This window comes from Caretta caretta, chromosome 15 (assembly GCF_965140235.1).
Source record: "Caretta caretta isolate rCarCar2 chromosome 15, rCarCar1.hap1, whole genome shotgun sequence".
Taxonomy (NCBI): Eukaryota; Metazoa; Chordata; order Testudines; family Cheloniidae; genus Caretta; species Caretta caretta.
Genome location: NC_134220.1, coordinates 3688099 through 3706197, shown reverse-complemented (window position 1 = coordinate 3706197; position 18099 = coordinate 3688099). Strand labels below are relative to the sequence as shown.

At 63.1% G+C, this 18099-nt stretch overlaps 1 protein-coding gene across 5 annotated transcripts in view; it reads right to left on the bottom strand.

Moving 5' to 3' along the window:
- SMTN (smoothelin) overlaps positions 1-18099 on the bottom strand; it is a 52687-nt gene that overhangs the window by 18910 nt on the left and 15678 nt on the right. For 3 of the 5 annotated variants that reach the window (XM_075120173.1, XM_075120176.1, XM_048822018.2), the window contains exons 3-12: positions 12621-12781; positions 12095-12188; positions 10604-10682; positions 10400-10497; positions 8987-9086; positions 8183-8520; positions 7419-7485; positions 4442-4543; positions 3348-4028; positions 2444-2520 (exon numbers count right to left, since the gene is read on the bottom strand). In XM_075120173.1, the coding sequence (XP_074976274.1) occupies positions 2444-2520; positions 3348-4028; positions 4442-4543; positions 7419-7485; positions 8183-8520; positions 8987-9086; positions 10400-10497; positions 10604-10682; positions 12095-12188; positions 12621-12781 (1797 nt within the window). Of the gene's footprint in view, positions 1-2443; positions 2521-3347; positions 4029-4441; positions 4544-7418; positions 7486-8182; positions 8521-8986; positions 9087-10399; positions 10498-10603; positions 10683-12094; positions 12189-12620; positions 12782-13504; positions 13547-18099 lie in introns of those variants that run through there. The other 2 variants (XM_075120174.1, XM_075120175.1) reach the window with 2 other exon arrangements.

Genomic DNA, 18099 nt, shown 5'->3' with positions numbered 1-18099 from the left:
CTCCCACACCCCACAAAAGGCTCTCCCTCCCTCCCCACCCCCCCCCCAGGGCCTCGGTGTGCACAGCCCAATGCCAGAGTTGGCAGGGACGCTATCCCCGTCCCACCCCCACACCAGGCCTGCTCCACCCACCGGAACCAAACCTCTCTGCCCTACCAGCTGTTGCCCCCTCTCCGGGGGCTCCATGGCAAGCAAGCCAAGCAGGCAGCTCCAGCCCCACCAGCTGACTCTGCTCTGACACCAGCTCGCCTGGGGGGCGCTGAGCACCTGGCACGGCTGGTAAATAAAGCATCAGCCAGGCAGATCAGGTTCCCAGGCAGCAAGCGGCAGCAGGAGTGAAGTGCCCCCCCTCAGCCCGCTCCCTCTAGGGCCCAGGAGCACGCAGCGCCCTCCGCAGGGGCCCCTGGAATAAAGCACCCCCCAGCAGCCACATTGTTCACCCTCCGCATGGGCACCTGAGAGCACGGCCCCCCTGGTCCCCCGCCCAAGCGCCTGCCAGCCCCACAGTGCACTCCATGGCCTTGGCCACCCGTACCTGGAAGAGGTTGTGGGCTGCTCCTCCTGCCCTCTCCCCTGCGGACAGCCTCAGCGCACACCTGCCAGCTGCACTCTCCCACCGGGCAGACCCAGCTCCCCAGCCCTGTGCCGGCCACGCTAATACCTTAATGAGAGCTGACGGGCCGCAGCCGGGCCACGGGGCCGCGTTAGCTCATTAGTGCGGGAGAAACCGCCGGCCCCCCCACGCCCAGCAAGAGCTGTCCCTGCAGAGCGCACGGCTCCCAGAGGTGCTGCCCTCCTCCCTCAACCAGCCCTGTGGATGCCGCTCAATCCTGACCCACAGTCCCCCTCTGCTCCCTCAGGGCAGGGTGCAGGAGCCCCAGGGTTGCATGTGGTGGCTGGGCCAGAGCCCATGTGGCTGCTCCTGCAGGGCGGCCCCCCGAGCGTGGCTCCCACGGGGGTCCTGGACACAGAGTGGCCGAGAGCCGCAGACTCAGCTAGAGCCGGGCTGGCTCAGCCCCTCCTCCAGCTCCAGGGGCCAGGTGGGACATGACTCTGGTGCTGCACCTCCTGGGGAAAGGGAGATGCAGACAATCCTGCCACAAGGGGGAGCCACCCACAGGGGCACGTGCCAGGCCTGGTGCCATCCTGGGCCCCACGGCCGCTGGACCTCGAACACCACTGCAGCCTGGCCCTGACGCCTTTGTTTTTCCTAAACACTGCAACATGCCTGAGTGCTCAGCATTACCCTACATGGCCAAGAGCGCCAACCATGCCGGGCCAGCTCAGGGCCCAGCCACACGCACCCACCCCCGCCCCTCTCTTCCCACTTGGAGGCACGCGCCTGGCCACACACACCCGCCCCCCACCCTGGGGACACGTCCAGCTGCACAGGCCTGCCTCCTCCAGGGGTGTGCGCCCGGCTGCATGTTTCCCTTAGCTGGCTCCGCTCCAAGGGCCACCCCCCCACACACACACATCCCCCTACCTGGGTCACATGCCCGGTACACACACCTCCCCCCATCATCCCCCCAGGTGCACGCCTGGCCACACACAGGAATCCCAGCTCCAAGCAGCTGCCTAGGGGCTAGATGGCCACTCCCTGACGCCAGCCAGCTCTGACCCCTAAAAGGAAGGCAGGGGGGGAAGAGGTCCGTTTTCCAGTCCTTCCCAAGAATCCCCCTCCGGAGCCATGATGGGCAGGGTCCGGCACGGGCAGCTTCTTGCTGCACCCAGCGGGGTCTGGGGCAGAGGTACCACCCCGCACTCTGCGGGGCTCTGGGGTCCTGTCCCGTGGTTCATGGGGTCACCTGGCCCCATGTGACCCCAGAGTGAGGCCAGGATCCCCAGAGGGTATGGGGGGATGGGGACACTCCTCACACTGGGCTGCCACCCCTCACACAGACCACACCATCACAGAGCTCCTGGAGTAACACTGCTCTGACCTGGCCACCAGGGAGGGCAGCCACAACAGCTCCCCACCAGGAGCTCGCCGGGCTCAGTTGCAAGCCCCCAAATACACTGGGGGGCTGGGGACAGGCCTGGGCCAATCCCAGCAGGGAGCCACAGGGCCCATGGATCTGATTTCACAGCAGAGCCAGTGGAGGCCCAGGGATTTGTTTCCCTCCCCACCTCCTTGACACAGCCAGAGCCCCACAGTACCTGGCACCGGCTCTGTGCTCCCTGCTCCCCCGGACCCAGCCAGCCAGGGCTGGCAAACTCCTGCACCTGCCGGCTCAAGGGCTGAAGCATCCTTCCCTTGCGCAGGACAGGGCGACCGTGCTGTTAAAGAGCCCACCCCCCCAGGTACAGCCTGCACCGCAGGAGGTGCCCAGGTGGCACCTGGCATAGAGTGCGGCAGGGCAGGACTCAGAGGCCTGCAGGGACAGCAGCGCTGGCTGGATCCATAGCCCTGGCGTGCACGCGGTGTGGGTTGGGGGCTCACCTTGCTGGCCGTGCTGACCCTGCCGGTGCCGGTGCTGCTGATCCGGATGGGCGAGCTCCGCAGCCCCAGGGTCAGCTCTAGGAAGGGAGGGCACAAGAGTAGAGGCTGGCAGCCAGCAACGGCCGCGGCTATCTCAGCACTTCCCCCACCCCCAACAATCGCACTCGTGCCAGCACCCCACGGAACCATACAGGACTCAGATCCAAGCCCCCGGCCCCCACCCCATCAGCTGCTGAGCCATAGAGGACACAGCCCCCAGCCCTCTCAGAGCCCATGCAGGATCTGGGCAGAGTCCATTCCCCGAGCGCCAGGGCTCACCATGCAGAGCGAAGCTCACCCTAGCTGATGGCACAGCTGGCCTCTGCACAGGGAGGGTCCAGAGTCACAGGGATCCCCCAGCCCTGGCAGGGGACTCCCCAGCAGGGAACCTGCCTGCTCCACAGTGAGGGGAGCTGAGGTGCTCCCCAGCTCTGGGGCAGGACTGGGAGGGATCCCTCCCTGGGGGTTAGGAGCAGAACAGCCAGAGGACCCAGTGCCCAGGGAGCGTCCCACAGCCCTTCAGCTGGAGCCGAGACTCCCTTGGCTGGGACAAGGGGCAGCCAGCCCTGGGGCCATACAGCCCAGCTCCAAGAGCGAGTAAAGGCTCTGTTGATTTCCCGTGAGCCCCACTGATCTGCCCTGGGGAGAGAGGGAACTGTGGGGCATCCTAGCGTGGCAGAGGGACCCCAAGCGGGCAGCCAGGCGGGGGCCAGGGCTAGGCTGCACCCCCAAGGGCTGCAGAGCCAGCCCCACCTGGGCATGCTCAGCAGCGGCTGTCCCTTGCTCCCAGCTCTCCCAGGAGTACAGCTGTGAGACCCACACGTCGAGAGCTCAGCCTGGCCGCCGTGGCAGCTGTGGAACCTACCTGCCCGCTGGCTGCCCGGTGCGCCCACGACGCGGCTGCTGAGGGGCTGGGCCCTGCCATCCTTGATCTCGATGGTGAAGAGTGTTTTCATGGGGTCCTCGTCCCTGGCGCTGGCCTTGGTGCCGCAGGCAGGAGGCTGGGGCCGGGCCGGGCGGCTGGGCAGAGAGGCAGCGTGCTGGGCGCCAGGCTCCTCTGTGCCGGACGAGCTTCCCTCGGCGTTTTCAATGGGCCTCTGGTGGGACGTCAGCAGGCTGCCCTGCGATTGGCCAGCCTGGCTCCTCCCCACAGAGCTGCCCTCCTCTTTAGGGCAGGCTGGGCCCCCGGCAATCGCAGCCTCTGCCTCCGAGGAGGAGGTGCGGCGCTCCGCACGACTGCTGGCTGGGGGGCCCCCCGAGCCCTCCTTGACTCCCCGGAGGGCAGCATGGCCCAGTGGCGCTGGGCTGAGTCCGCACCGGGGACCGCTGGGTAAGTCTGCTGTGCACTGGGCACCGCCTGCCTTTGAGCCCCAGGCACCCTGGGGGCGCAGAAGTTGCTGCTGCAGGACCCAGGAGCCTTTGCCAGGGGTTTCCCACTTCTGGCTGCAGGACCTGGGACCAGGCTGGGCCAGGGAATCTGAGGTGAACTTGCGGACGCGCTCCCGCACCGAGTTGGCTCTCTGGAAGGGCTGCTCCCGTGCGGGCTCTGGAAGGGGAGACAGGAGCCGAATGAGGACTTGAGCGATTCACCCTCCCTTGGGCACAGAGCCTGACTGGCACTCGTGCACTTTGCCCGGGAGGGGCCGCGTGGCATCCTCACCCCCAGCTCAGTCAGGTTTCAGGAGGACCCTGCCAGCCCATTACCCCAGGATGGGGAGTGGAGAGGCAGCCTTGCACCAGCTCTCATGCCACCAGGGCAGGTGCCACATCCCGTAGGGCAGCTGGCATGCTCTCTAGAGAAGCCAGGGCTGGGGTTCCTTCCCACTGCACCCCTAGAGCAGCAACGGGCAGTGTCACAGAGAGCCCCTCCCAGGGGCTGCTTCTGAGGGAAGGATATGGGGTAGAGCAAAGGCCAGGGAGCAAGGAGGGCACGCTGGATGCAAGGGGAGAGGGCATTACCTGTGCTGTGGGCCAGGAGCGGGGAAAATGGCGCAGATGGCATGTGGGTGTGGCGGGAGAGATCCTGGGGGGCAGGGGTTCCTGGCACATCATGGGTGGGCGCTGCCAGCCACAGTGTTTGGGAAGGACCAGTCCAAGGTAGCATTTTCAGAGATGCAGAGAGCCCAGTCAAGGAGAGCCATGTTAGAACAGCAGCACCAGGCATCACCTCCGAGCACAGCAACCTGAGGCCCGCCCCACGGCCAGGGCAGCCGGGCCCCCCTGTCGCAAAGCCAGGCAAAACCCCCATGGCTGCCCTGCCCCACAGGTACCCAGCTCTCAGCCAGGGGTGAGTTAATCTGGGCCAGCGCAGGCCCACGGCCAGCAGAGGGCACCAGACTGCAGCCCTGCCCCCCAGCTCTGGAGCACACAGAGTCCCCAGGTGGGGCAGCCTGGGGCAGACTCAGGGACAGTGCCCACGTTCCGCCCGCCGCCCCCCTCCAAGGGCGCTGCCAGGCTGGGGGAACCTGGCCAACTTCCTGCAGAGGCGCCCAAGGAGTGCAGGGTTGGCTGCAGAACCAGCCCCTTTGCACGGACTGCATTCGTGCCCCCACTGCCTGGGCCTCCAATGAGCACCCCGCCTCACCAGCTCGTGGCACCAGTCCTGGGCACTGCCCAGGGAAAGCCCACCTGCAGGGGTAGTCGTGAACGGCTGCCCTGGGAACCTGGCTCCAGGGGTTACACTTGGCCAAACCAGGGCCCCTGCCCCTCCAGAGCACAGAGAACAGCGCTGTGCCGCCAGACACCAGCGCCCCCATGCCCTCCGCTGCGACCGGCCGCGCCACACAGACTGGGCTGGGGGCTAGTCCAGCAGGCCACGCTGCCAGGGCGCAACCCTGTGGGGAGAGCCAAGGGGAGGGGCTGCCATGGGGTCTGCGGAAGTTGTCCCCCTTCCCAGAGCAGCGATCACAGGCGATCTCTTGCTCCATGCGCTGCCCTGGCACTGTCATCCCCAGGACCCCCTGCTCTCGGGCAGGGACACGGGCACCGCAGCACCTGCCTGGCACCACGCAAGAGGCTCACACAGCGGGACGCTGAGCCCACCTCGGCCAGGCCCCAGCCCAGCCAAGGAGTCACCCTCTGTTTGGAGGCCTGGGGGCTTGACCCACTTCTACAGGAGTCCCCATCACAACCATTAGACCCCTCTTGGCCATGGAGAGGGGCCTGCCCTCCCCTGACCGGAGTCAGGCATGGTGTGGTGCCTGTCCCTGCTCTGGGCAGACCCCAGGACTGTAGGTCTCCAGGCCTTCTCCCCGCCCCTCCTGCTCACCCCCTTCGCTCCCGCTGCCAGGGAGTCTGCACCCTACGCCCGGCCTTGCTCAATGCCTGGGGGCAGCGCTTGCTGGGCCTTATCCCCCTGCCCCATTAGCGAGGGCCCCTGCCTCACTCCCCTGGCGCAGGAAGCTCAGGGGTGCTGTCACAGAGATGATCCCCCCGGGAGGGCACTGGAGAAGGGCTATGCCCAACGACCCCTGCTCCACCTGTCCTGCAGGGAACTCCCGGCTCATCTCAGCCCCTCCCTGGCCTAGCGGAGACCCTGGCAGGCTGAGTCGGGGGGCTGCCCAGGGCCAGGATCTCAGCTATTTCCTCCAGCTCCCTGGGCTCCCCAAGCCGCAGCAGCCGGCGCACAATGGGGAGAAGCCTCGGAGCTGCCTGGTACAGCAGGCCTGTGCTATGAATCGAAGCGCAGGGCGGTCCCCCGAGCTGGGAGCCTGGCTCCCCCGCTAGGCCCGCTAAGCCGCCTCCAGCCAGCAGTGCGAGGTGGAGGGCCAGGAGAGCACAGAGCAGTGCTGAGCCACCAGCCTTATTGGGCTAAAGAATGTAAAAGGCCGGAGTTTGCTGCACACACAGATTCCCTTTCATGGCCCTGCAGCAGCCCAGCGAGCAGCCAGGAGATGTCAGCAGCACCAGCCCAGCCCGCTCCCACATCAACCGGGGCCAGGGGCAGCTGATGAGCAGGGTCAGGGAGGGGCCACAGGCCTGAAACCCCCATCCCGTCCCCAGGGGCAGGAATGCAGGGGGCACCCCCTCAAGGACTCCCACGCAGACATGGACCAGTCTCCCAAGGCACTGCCATGTCTGTGCCCCCTGCCTTCACTCTGCACCAGGAGTGGTTTGGTTTTGCCAGGGACGCTTGTCCCACCCCAGGAGGCGGGGGGGGGGGGGGGGAAGAGGAGAGAAGAGGGCATCCTCCTCCTCGAGCACAGACCCGGCCAGGAGCCCAGAGGTTCGTCACAGAAGGCTCAACTCCTTCAAACAGCCAGACTGGAGCAAGGAGGACACAGGCTGTCCAGGAGTGCCAGCAAGGCCACTCTGCCTCCCCCGGAGGGCAGCACTGAGCTGGGAGCCCACAGCGCCCCCTACTGAACTACCTTGGCACTGCTGCAAGAAAGCCCACAGCTCCGCCCACCCACACCACCCACCTGGAGGGTGGCACCGCCGCAGGGAGTGCCGAGCAACTCTGCAGCCAGCCCAGGGGGAAGCACTGCTGTGGGGTGGGGGGCGTGCAGCATCCCCGAACAAGGCAGTTCATGGCACGGCCACACTGGAAGGGGCACTTCTGTGGGGAAGTTCACAGCCCCAAGGGGGAGACTGGCACAGGGGAGCTCCAAGCACCCCCCAGCAGATGCATTGCTGGGTGTCTGCAAAACACCCCCAGAGAGGGGTCCCGCCAATGGAACAAGTCAACATGGCCAGCAGGGAGCTACTGTGGAGAAGCTCGCAGCGCCACTGGAGAGGGGGCACTGTTGCAGAGAAGCTCGCAGCCTCGGTGCCCCAGCATACAAGGAAGCCCTCACTTGGTGCAGGAAGGTCCATAGACACTAGTGACAGCACCATCTACCGGTGCAACTCCCGGCAGGGGCTCCCCGACCACAAGGCCCCAGCCAGGCACAGCAAGTGCTAGGGGGGAGGGGATGGCGCCGCGCTTGCATCTTACCAGCTCGCGTCTTGTTGGCAGTGCTGGCTGGCTTCTCGGGCGCTTGGCTTTTGACACAGGAGCTGACCTGGGGAAAGGGAGAGGAGGAGTGTAGGGTTAGTCCCAGCAACTCCTCAATCTGACAGGTGCCAGATGGTGCTGGTGAGAGGTGCTGGGTAGTGCCTGCCCTGCCCCCCTCCCCTGACTCTGCCCATCCCCCTGCCCATCCAGCCCTACCCCTCCCACCCCCGGCTCTGCCCACCCCCCTCGATCCCACCACGCAGCTCCCTGCCAATCCAGCTCTGCCTCCCTCCCCTGGCTCTGCCCACCCCCCCTCGATCCCACTGTTCAGCCCCCTGATAATCCAGCCCCAGCTCCACCGATGTGCCTCACTCCTGATCTGCAGCCCCCTGCCATGCCACTCTGGGACCTGGAAAGGCGAGGGCTGACCTTGCAAGGCACAGGGTAGTTTTGTGTCTCTGATAAAAGGGGACGTGTTAAGACCCAGACTCATTTCGCTCACGTCCTGTTTCAGGCCTGGAAAGCGGGTCCCTGTGGCGAGCGGCTACCGGGCTCCCCCCATGTGCCGCCTAGCGGTCAGCATTGGTAGTGCCCGGCTCAGCCCTCCAGTCACGCCTGCCACATACAGCCCGTGGGCTCCGCTAGGGGGAGCGGCAGGTGCCGCACTCTACCCGCCAGCCCGCAGGCCCAGCGGAGAGGGCAGCCACAGCCTGGTCCTGGGCACCGTTCCTCAGGCCCCCCGGGTGGGGCGGCTGTCTCGTTACCTGGCTGCTCTGGCTCCTGTTGCTGGGCAGCCTCCGGCAGGTCTCCTCCGCTGGGCAGCTGTCGCCCGTGGTTGCAGGTGCCTCTTGCTGCTCTGGCTCCCCCTGGCTGGGCTCCCCACTGCCCCCTGCCTCTGGCTGGCCGAACCCCTCGCCGTCCCCCTCCTGTGCGCAAGGGCTGGTCAGGCTCGCGCAGGGCTGCTCTGCCCCTGGGCTGGGCTCAGGGCTCTGGGAGCTGCGCTCCGGGGGATCGGCTCTCTGCTGTGGCTCCAGCTCCGAGGACGAGGAGCAGTGCGGGGGAGGCAGCGGGTCCAGGAGCAGCAGGGTCCCTGAGGCCGGGTCTGCAGGGGAGAGAACCAGCTTCTTATGGGGAAAAGTCCCCCCACCCTCCTCCACAGCTAAACAGCCCCCACCAGCCCCTCCTGAGTGCGACCACCGCACTGGGGCAAACCCTCTCCCACGGCTCTCTGCCACACACCTTCTGCCATGCCCAGTCCCTCCAGGGCAAGACCCCTACTTAGGACCCAGCAGCAAATTGGGTGCTGCCCCGACCACACACTGCAGCCTGGGAAAGGGGCTGCTGCCCCAGTCCAATGCTCCCTGCCAGAGAGAGAGCAGGCAGGGCCACTGCTCCCCACATAGTGCAGCCCCTACAGGCCACAACCCCATTGGGCAGGGCATAGTGGGGTCCCACTCACCCCATCCCGCTAGGGGAAGTAGGCTGTGGGACGGGACGGACGCGGCATTCCGGGGCAGGACTTTGCCTACGGAAATTGGGCCCCGGTGGCAGGATTTGCATGGACTTACCCTGGGCATCCGGTTTCTGAGGCTCTCTCCTCTGTTCACTGCGTAGCTCCCGGATCTTAGCCCGGATCTGCTCCCGCTCCTCCAGGTCCTCTGGCTGTGTCTAGGGGACAGGAGAGTGAGCACCAGGACAGCCAGCCAGGCTGCCAGCCCCCGCAAGAGGGAGCACCCAGCTGAGGGCCCCTTTCCAGGCTGTCCCTGCCCAGTCCCCAGCACTGGGCATTTGCGTTAGCCCTGCTTTGACCCTCCCTCTGGAGAGTTCCCAAGTTGCCCCCAGGCGGGCCTGAGGCCTGCAGTGGGTAGCCTGCACGACTCCTGAATGAAGACAGAGATGCTGAGAACCTGGCCAGCCCCGAGTCCAAGTGGGGGACATGGGCTTCCCCCGGGGAGGGCTCAGTGCTCCCCACAGCCCGACCTGCCCTGTTGGCAGGGACATACAGGCCACCCTCTTATACATCTCCTCAGGAGCCTGGAGCAAGCCCTCAGCAGCTTGCCATGCTCCTCTGGGGGCGCAGGTTCGAATCCAGCCCAGGGAGAAAGTGGCTGGAAGTCCCCAGGGCGACAGAGAGAGGGCTCAGCCCAGCTCCCACCACCCAAGCCAGCCCTTCTCTCAAAGAGGGGGGGGCCAAGAACTGAAGAGCCCCAGGAGGCTGATCTCTCAAGTGCTCTCTGCAGGGCTGGCGGGGGCCGGGTATGCAGGCAGGACGGGTACGTGGGCAGGGGAGGGTACGCAGGCAGGCCACTTGGGCAAGGCTGGACCTGCCCCTGCTGCCCTTATCCAGCAGGAAGGGAGCTCCCACCAGTCCCCAGCGCTTGGGTCACACAGACAGCGAGCATGCAGGGCAGCTCTCAGGCTAATGCTGGCAGGCCCAGCACCTCGGGCAGGAGCAGAGCAGCTGCAGGGGCAGGCACGGTCCCCCAGCCTCCCACAAGCCCTGGCCAGGCAGAGGAGACTTCAGCCTCAGCTAGTCTCTCCCCACGTCCCACTCCTGCTTTCAGGAAGAAAGCTTCAAGGTCCCCCTGGCACAGATCCCCTTCCCACGTTGCTGCCTGGAGCAGCTGTGGGAAACCCACCTGCCCCAGGGCCAAAGCCCCACCCCCCAGGGCTCAGGGATGGCAGGGTGGGACCGTGGTGATTACCCATGGGGCTGTGGGGTCCCAGGGATGCAAGAGGGAGCAATGGCACCCAGCAACACTGGGCACCCTAGAGGGCACTGAGGATGTGTGGGGGGAAGCCTGGGACAAGATGGAGCCAGCCCAATGCCCAGCACGTGGGGGAGACTGCCCCCAAGTGTATTGATAGCACATCTGGGCGTGGGCACATCCCCCGGCTCACTGCAGAGCCCTGCACTAATACACTGCACAGAACCCTCTGCCCCAGGCTTCCCAGTTCCTGCAGAGCCCCCCACCACTCACCACAGAGCTGCCCCCGTCCGGGCTCTCCTTCTCCTTGGAGGCCAGGGGCTCATTTTCCCCTTTCCGGCTGCCGTGGGTTCTCCCTGCCGAGGCTGCAGCTGGAAGGGAGGAAGGAAGGAGCCGATTAACGAGTAGCTGGCTCGGGGCAGCGCCAAGCTAGGCCTGTGCAGAGAGCCAGGGGAGGGGGGTGCGCCAGGGCCGTACCCTCAATCTCCTTGGCCCGCAGCTTGCGGATGGCGGCCCGGATCAGCTTGCGCTCCTCGTACTCGCCGGCTCCTCGCAGCTGTGGCAGAAAGGGACACAACATGGGCTCTCACAGCTCCACGGCCGCCCCAGGCTCCTGGCACGATGGGGGAGGGAGCGCCCAGGCTCGGCTGCAGCCCACTCCCACACGGGCCAGGTTGGCTCAGCAGCCGCCAGGAATCCTGTCCAGGCGTATGATCCGCCGGGCACAGTGCAGGTTCCCAGATGACCCTCTGCAGCTGCTCCACGCATGGGCACCAAGCTCGCCCTGCCATACCAGGGCCAGGAAGGGAGGGAGCACAGAGCAGGTTACAATGGATGGTTGGGAGCCAGGACTCCTGGGTTCTAGTGACAGCTCTGCCACAGTCTCCCCATGGTACCTAGGGAAGGCCTTGCCTCAGTTTCCCCACGGTTAGGTGGTCAGGCGCCACCCCTGGGGAACAGAGCTCCAGACGCTCTCACTGAACGCTGCCTACTGGGTGCAAGAGTGGGAGGTGCAGCACCTGCTGGGGAGGAGCTCACACTCCAGGCAAACTAGCCGGCAGCCTCTTCCTCCTGCCCACCCCCCCACGCCAGTGGGAGACTAAACCATCTGCATCCTCCTCACCTCCCACCCACCAGGGCACTGGAGCCCTAGACTCAGGTCCCCTTGGCGGGACACCCTCCACTGCCCTGCTCCTTCAGCTCTAGCCCCCCAAGAGGCAGACCCCAGAGCATGCTAGTCAACAGCTGGCTCTGCCCACCGCGTGGCCATATGCACAGCTCTGCCCACCAGCCTTGCCCAGAGGCAGGGGCTGTGGCAGTGGTAGGCCTGGGTCGTGAGAGGTCCCAATCTCAACTGCTCCATTGGCACTATGGCAAGTACCCACCGTGCTCTTGGCACCAGGGTCTCCAGCTCTCTGCGCCTTGCCAGCAGCCTGCCCGGCACTGCTCAGGAACTGCCTGGCCACGGCTCCCCTGCACACTGCTCAGACAGGGTAGCTGATGGGAGCGGAAGGCAAAGGGACATGGAAGATGTGGGAACGGAGGAGAGTGAGCAGATGGGAGAGGGCGCTGAGGAGACCAGGGGACCCCTAACCAGAGCGTGCGAGCAGTAGCAAGTGTACAGCAATGGACCCGCCCCCTGGCCTGTTTTACCAAGGGGAAACTGAGGCACAGAGAGGGGCAAGGACATACTCGCTGTGTGACCTTGGTTCAGGTTAAGGGGCACAGCTGGGAACAGAACCCTGGAGTCCTAGCTCCCCATCTCGTGCTTGCCTGCTCTTATTACAGGAAAGGAGAGGGAGTGGCAGGAGCTGAGCTGGAAGGCAGCAGGCACCCTGGCTGGCACCAGATCCTCCCCACTCCATGCCCAGGGCATAGTTCAGACCTTCCTCCAGGAACGGAGCCAGAGCAGGGTCAATCCCTCCCCTAGAGGGCAGCCAGCAGCCCACGCCCTGGAGGGCAACTCACCAGAGCCGTCAGCTCCTCCACGTCCGTGATGGAGTCGAGCTTCCCAGAGAGCAGTGCCAGGGATTTCTGCTGCTCCTCCTCCAGCCGCTGAGACCTGCAGAGAGACAGTCTGACAAGGGGCACGCAGGCTGCTGGCGGGGGGCAAGTGCCCCACCTGGTGTAGGCTGGGGAATGGGGCTGTCCCCCCAGTGCCAGAAATCAAAGTGCACCCTCAGCTTCCTGGTGGTGCACGCAGGGAGGGGCCAAGACAGTATGATGCCAGGATGGGGGCACTTCCCCTAAGCTGAGCTGTAGCTTCTCCTCTGAGGGGACCAGGGGCACACACAGGTCCCACAGCAGGAGGAACAGGTATCCAGGGAGCAGCATTCAGCCAGCACCGAGCTGCCTGCCAGGAGCACTGCCATCCCCACTGGGAGAGGCAAAGACTCTGCTCCATAAACCTGGCCCATTGGGCTCGAGAGGGCAGCTCAGCCCTGCCCACAAGGTGTGACAGGGCCCACAGCCCATGCCCTGCCCCTGCACTCACCGCAGCCAGTTCTCCTTGTTCTCCTGCCGGTGGCTGCCGCGCTCCGAGCGGAAGCGCTTGGACGCCAGAGCCTCCTCGTCCCGCTCCAGCTCCTGGCGCCGCAGCTCCCGGATGGCCGAGCGGATCTGGCGCCGCTCAGCAAGGTCCAGCGTGGCCTCCAGCTGGGGAGCAGAGCAGAGCGGGGAGGTCACCCAGGGACGGACAGAGCCTGCTATTCATCCAGCCCCCTTCTCCCAAGGGAGCTACGCTCAGTGCCACCACCCGCCGTGCCACCCCCGCCTGCACTCAGCACAATGGGGCTGTTTGTGACGCTGCGCGAGCTCCACAGCAGCATCACCACACACACGGCCGGGCACTGTCCTCACTAGGCAGCTGTCACGGAGTCCCCGGGCGATGCTCTGGAACTGCTCCCTACGAAGCCAGGCAGGACTCTGGGGAAGTCTCCTTTCTGTGAGCAGCCTGTCTGCAGGACACAGCTCACACAGCTTCCACCTTCCTGGGTCTGACCTCGGAGCATTCAGCATCCTCTGCCCCTCCGTGCGCTTCCCACAGCGAGTCTGCCCAGGCGGGGTCTTGGGGAAGCCAGAGGGTCCTGCACCCCAACTCCGCAGTCAGACGGGACTCTCAGCCAGCCAGTAAAACAGAGGGTTTATTAGACGACAGGGACATGGTCTAAAACAGAGCTTGTAGGTGCAGAGAACTGGACCCCTCAGCTGGGTCCATTTTGGGGGGCAGTGAGCCACACAACCCTTTCTGCACTTCACTCCATGTCCCCAGCCAGCCCCCAAACTGACTCTCTCCAGCCCCTCCTCCCCTGGACTTTGTTCCTTTCCCGGGCTAGGAGGGCACCTGATTCCTTTGTTCTCCAACCCTTTAGCTCTCACCTTGCAGGGGGGAAGGGCCCAGGCCATCAGTTGCCAGGAAACAGGGTGTCCGCCATTCTCTGTGTCCAGATCCCTGCACACACCTGCCCTCTAGGGCTCTGCAACGATCATACACCCTTATCCCACCACCTAGATACTTAAGAACGGCATAGGGGAAACTGAGGCACCCCCACACTATTCAGAGGAAACATTAAGAACAGTCCCGCTTCGTCACATCTCTCCCCCCTTCGAGACAGAAGTGAGCTGGATCACTTTAGCCGGTGACCTGGGGAAGTTCGAAGCCACCAACGTTCCCATGAATGCCCCAGCATCTCTCCCATTCCTTGGTGGGAGTTACACCAGGCCCTTCCAGTTTTACACCCTTCCAGTTTCACACCCTCCCTTAGGTCAGGGCTGGTCGATAGCACTCGCATGCCGCATATGGGAAGGTTTATGCGGCCCGTGCCCTTTTGCCACTCAAAAACCCCCAGGGGTCAAACTGGGATCGGGTCTTCTCCCAGTGCTCCAGTCTGGAGGGCTGCAATTCGGGCTCTCTTGGTTAAGAGCCCCCATTTTGATCTGGGCCACATAGTGTTCACTTACAGAACTAGCATGGAGACATTCCTTTCTCAACAACCTTGTCTCCCCAACAAGCTGGCCAAACACAGCCACTTGGTTATAGGACCATTTAACTTTCTTAACAGCTTTCTCTCCATCTGAGACCTTCTCAAAGCTATCCACACTGGATCCTTCAACAGGAAAGTCAGTGGCTTCATTCTCAACAGAAAATTTCTGGCTGTTAGGAACTGAAACTTTCTTGATTCAATCACTTTCACACCCTTCAGTTGCAGTAAACTGCTTGCAAAGACTCCATGAGGATTCCTTTCCCCAGGGGCTTTTCGATGCAACAATTCACACTTCTCAGAAATTCTGCTCTTCCCCTCGGGCTTGCTCTAGAGGAACACTTTCCTGAGCAACAACAGACTCTTTCTGGGTCTCCCTTACACCCAGAATCACCTCTGGCCCATCTGGTGGATTCCTACACAATCCCCTTTCAGGCAAACTTACAGACTTCCTAGAGAAAAGGTCAGAAGCATTCTCCTTCCCTTTGCCACACACAAATTCAGGAATCTTTTCCTTCTTGCTACAGGTTTCCATACCCTCAGTAGGTAACACAATCAAATCGCCTTTCTGCTCTCCTTGTGCCCTGGCTAGGATCTCACCCTGATTAGACAGAGTTGCTACACTGTTTCCCAGCCACATACTAGCAACAGGCAAAATACAAGCACCAGAATTGTCTGGGCTCTGGGGTTTTACATAGACACTAACTGGATGCGACCTAGTTACAGGGCCATTCTCCCGAACAGACACAAACTTAGGACCCTTCCCTTCCTGGGCTTTAGCTGATTCCAGAACCAACTCTGAGACAAATGCACGACCCTCAACCATCACAGGCTGAAAGGCCCCTTCTGTCTGCTCCACGGACAAAGAAGAGCCGGACACACTTTCTCCTTTACCAGACACACAGCTTGGGATCTCATTCCCCTTGTCCCAGCACACAAGGCTGGTCACAGACAACTGCTTGGAGACCGGGGTAGCTCCCTCCATAGGCTACCCCCGACAGACACAGGCACATTTCCTTCACTGTCCCAATTCTCCACCCAGCTAACAGGTAAGGTCCAGGGACACTCATCTTCCACTCTCCTCGCCTTCCCACCCTGCTGACTAGACACAGCCATCAGCTCACAAGGCTGCCTAGGCTCATCCAAACTTTCCTTACCAAGCACCTTGCCACTCGCAACAGATACCCTGCCTGTGTCTCCCCCCACTCAGCTGGGGTCTCAGCTCCCACTGTGCTCAGCGCTGCCCTTGCTGTCCCAGTGGGCTGCTTTCCTCACAACATCAGAGCCAGCCTGATCCCCTTCTCCAGTGTGCAAGGGGGGCGGGGAGCATCTTTCTGTCCCACCCAGCCCCAGGGGTCTGGTTACAGGCAGGCAGGTAGCCTGAGCCTAGTGGCTCCTCCCCCCTGCCAGCCAGGTCATCTGCATTTTCACTGACCATTTCCCTCTCCACCGATTGGTTCCCTGGATTCAAATTCAAACCCTTGGATGTTACAGGAGCAGGGCCTGGATCCTGTCCCAAAGAGACACAGTCACTCTCCAACAGGGTCTCACAGCTGATATCCTGGAGAACCCCAACAACCAGCCAGCCCCACCCCTCCTGGGTCTGCACAGGAATCTGGGCCATAGGCAGGGCGAGGGGCTTCATCCCTGGGACCCTCACCCAACTCACACAGCCCCTCAGCATCTGAGGCTGCACCACCCAGGGCCTGACAACAGTTCTCTCTGTTCCAGGATCTCACCACCCCAGGAATGTCTCTCCATTGACCATCACCTTCTGCTCCCACTGGGGGTCCAAGGGGCCTGGCCCCAGGAAACTCCACACAGACATATAGGTTGGGGTCAGGAGTGGGAGCCTGTCCACCTCCCCACCCATCTGGCTGACGGAGTCTATAGCCTTGGGACCCAGCAAGGGAGCTAGACACTGGGGCTTTTCCGCAGGGTCCCCCTCGTTCAAATCGCCAGCCTGCTCAAAGGCAGTGAGGTGGCATCCACATCCCCCCCCCTTAACCAGGGGCAGCAATTTAGTATTGAGGTTTCCTGCGGAACTGGCACCCCGGGGTCTATCCCCACTCACCCCTGGGAGGTCTCCTAGGCCTCTCCACCCCACCACCGCCAGTTCATGCTGCTGCTGCTTCTGCAGCTCTTTCTTGGGCTCTCGCTGTCTCTCACAGTCCTCTTCCTCTCTCGGACTCAGCTCCGATCCCTGGATGGGGAATCCAATCATGAAGACCCTCATCTGGTCAGGGACAGGAGTCTTGGGGAGGCCTGGCTACCACTGCAGCTGCTCCCAAATCCTGCTATAGCCCCATTTGGGTCACAAATCTGTTCCTTAGAGTGGTCATCCTCCTCCAGCTGCACGATTAACTGTGCCTTGGTGAACTTTCCAATGCGCAACCCTCTCTTTCTGCACCGGGTTACAGTGTCCTTCTTAAGGAGACGGTGACAGGCCATCACTCCGCTCTTCCCAAGTTGTTGCGGACTCACAGGCCTGTGTGTTCTCAGCTCCCCACGGTTTCCAGGGAGAACCCCTAGTGTGCCAGCCCTTCTCGAGGTCACCACCTCTTTGCTAGGATCAAGGTGCAGACTCCTCCGCCCCTTGGACTGCTCACTGCAATCCCCAAGGGACCCCTGTTACTGCAAAAGTCCTTCTCTCTCCCAGGGCCAAGCCACAGGCTCCTCCACCCCTGAGACTGTTCATCGCAATCCCCAGGGGGACCCCATTACTGCACAGTCCTTCTCGCTGGTCACACACTCCCAGGGGTTAACCACCCCCCGAAACTGCTCCTCTCTGAGCCTTCAGCACGCCTGGTCCTCGTCAATCCCCCTTCGTTTTACTGCTCCCCAGTCACTTACAGCAGGAAACGCCATTCACCATTCACGAGGTGCAGTACATCTCACCTCTGCCACCAGTTGTCACAGAGTCCCTGGGCGATGCTCTGGAACTGCTCCCTACAAAGCCAGGCAGGACTCTGGGGAAGTCTCCTTTCTGGGAGCAGACTGTCTCTAGGACACACAGCTCGCACAGCTTCCACCTTCCTGGGTCTGACCTCGGAGCATTCAGTATCCTCTGCCCCTCCGTGCACTTCCCACAGCGAGTCTGTCCAGGCGGGGTCTTGGGGAAGCCAGAGGGTCCTGCACCCCAACTCCGCAGTCAGACGGGACTCTCAGCCAGCCAGTAAAACAGAGGTTTATTAAACAACAGGAACATGGTCTAAAACAGAGCTTGTAGGTGCAGAGAACTGGACCCCTCAGCTGGGTCCATTTTGGGGGGGCAGTGAGCCAGACAACCCCGTCTGCACTTCACTCCATGTCCCAGCCAGCCCCCAAACTGAAAACGCCCTCCAGCCCCTCCTCCCCTGGGCTTTGTTCCTTTCCCGGGCTAGGAGGGCACCTGATTCCTTTGTTCTCCAACTCTTTAGCTCTCACCTTGCAGGGGGGAAGGGCCCAGGCCATCAGTTGCCAGGAAACAGGGTGTCCGCCATTCTCTGTGTCCAGACCCCTGCACACACCTGCCCTCTAGGGCTCTGCAATGATCATACACCCTTACCCCATCACCTAGATACTTAAGAACTGCCTAGGGGAAACTGAGGCACCCCCACACTATTCAGAGGAAACATTAAGAACAGTCCCACTTCGTCACACTCCTCTGAAGAGACAGAGATCTGTCCAGGGGGCACAGGTGATGGTTGGAGGGGAAAGAAAATGGATGGCCCAAGGGCTGGGTAAAGGGAGCCTGCGGAGATTTTGATGGGATGGGGTCCGCAGACACCCCTGATGCACCAGTGCAACTCCCCCCAACCACCACAGCCCTACCCCCACAATGCCCCTCCGCTCCCTTCCCCACCCTCAGAGTTTGCTCTGCTTCACTGCCTGCAAGGGGGGGGGGCGGGCCTATCCTGGATGCTGCAGCAGCTGGAGAGAGACGCCGGATCGGGGAGGGCAGCGTGCCAGGGAGTGGGAGGCTTCATTTCCTGATGTCCCATCTCGCAGCAA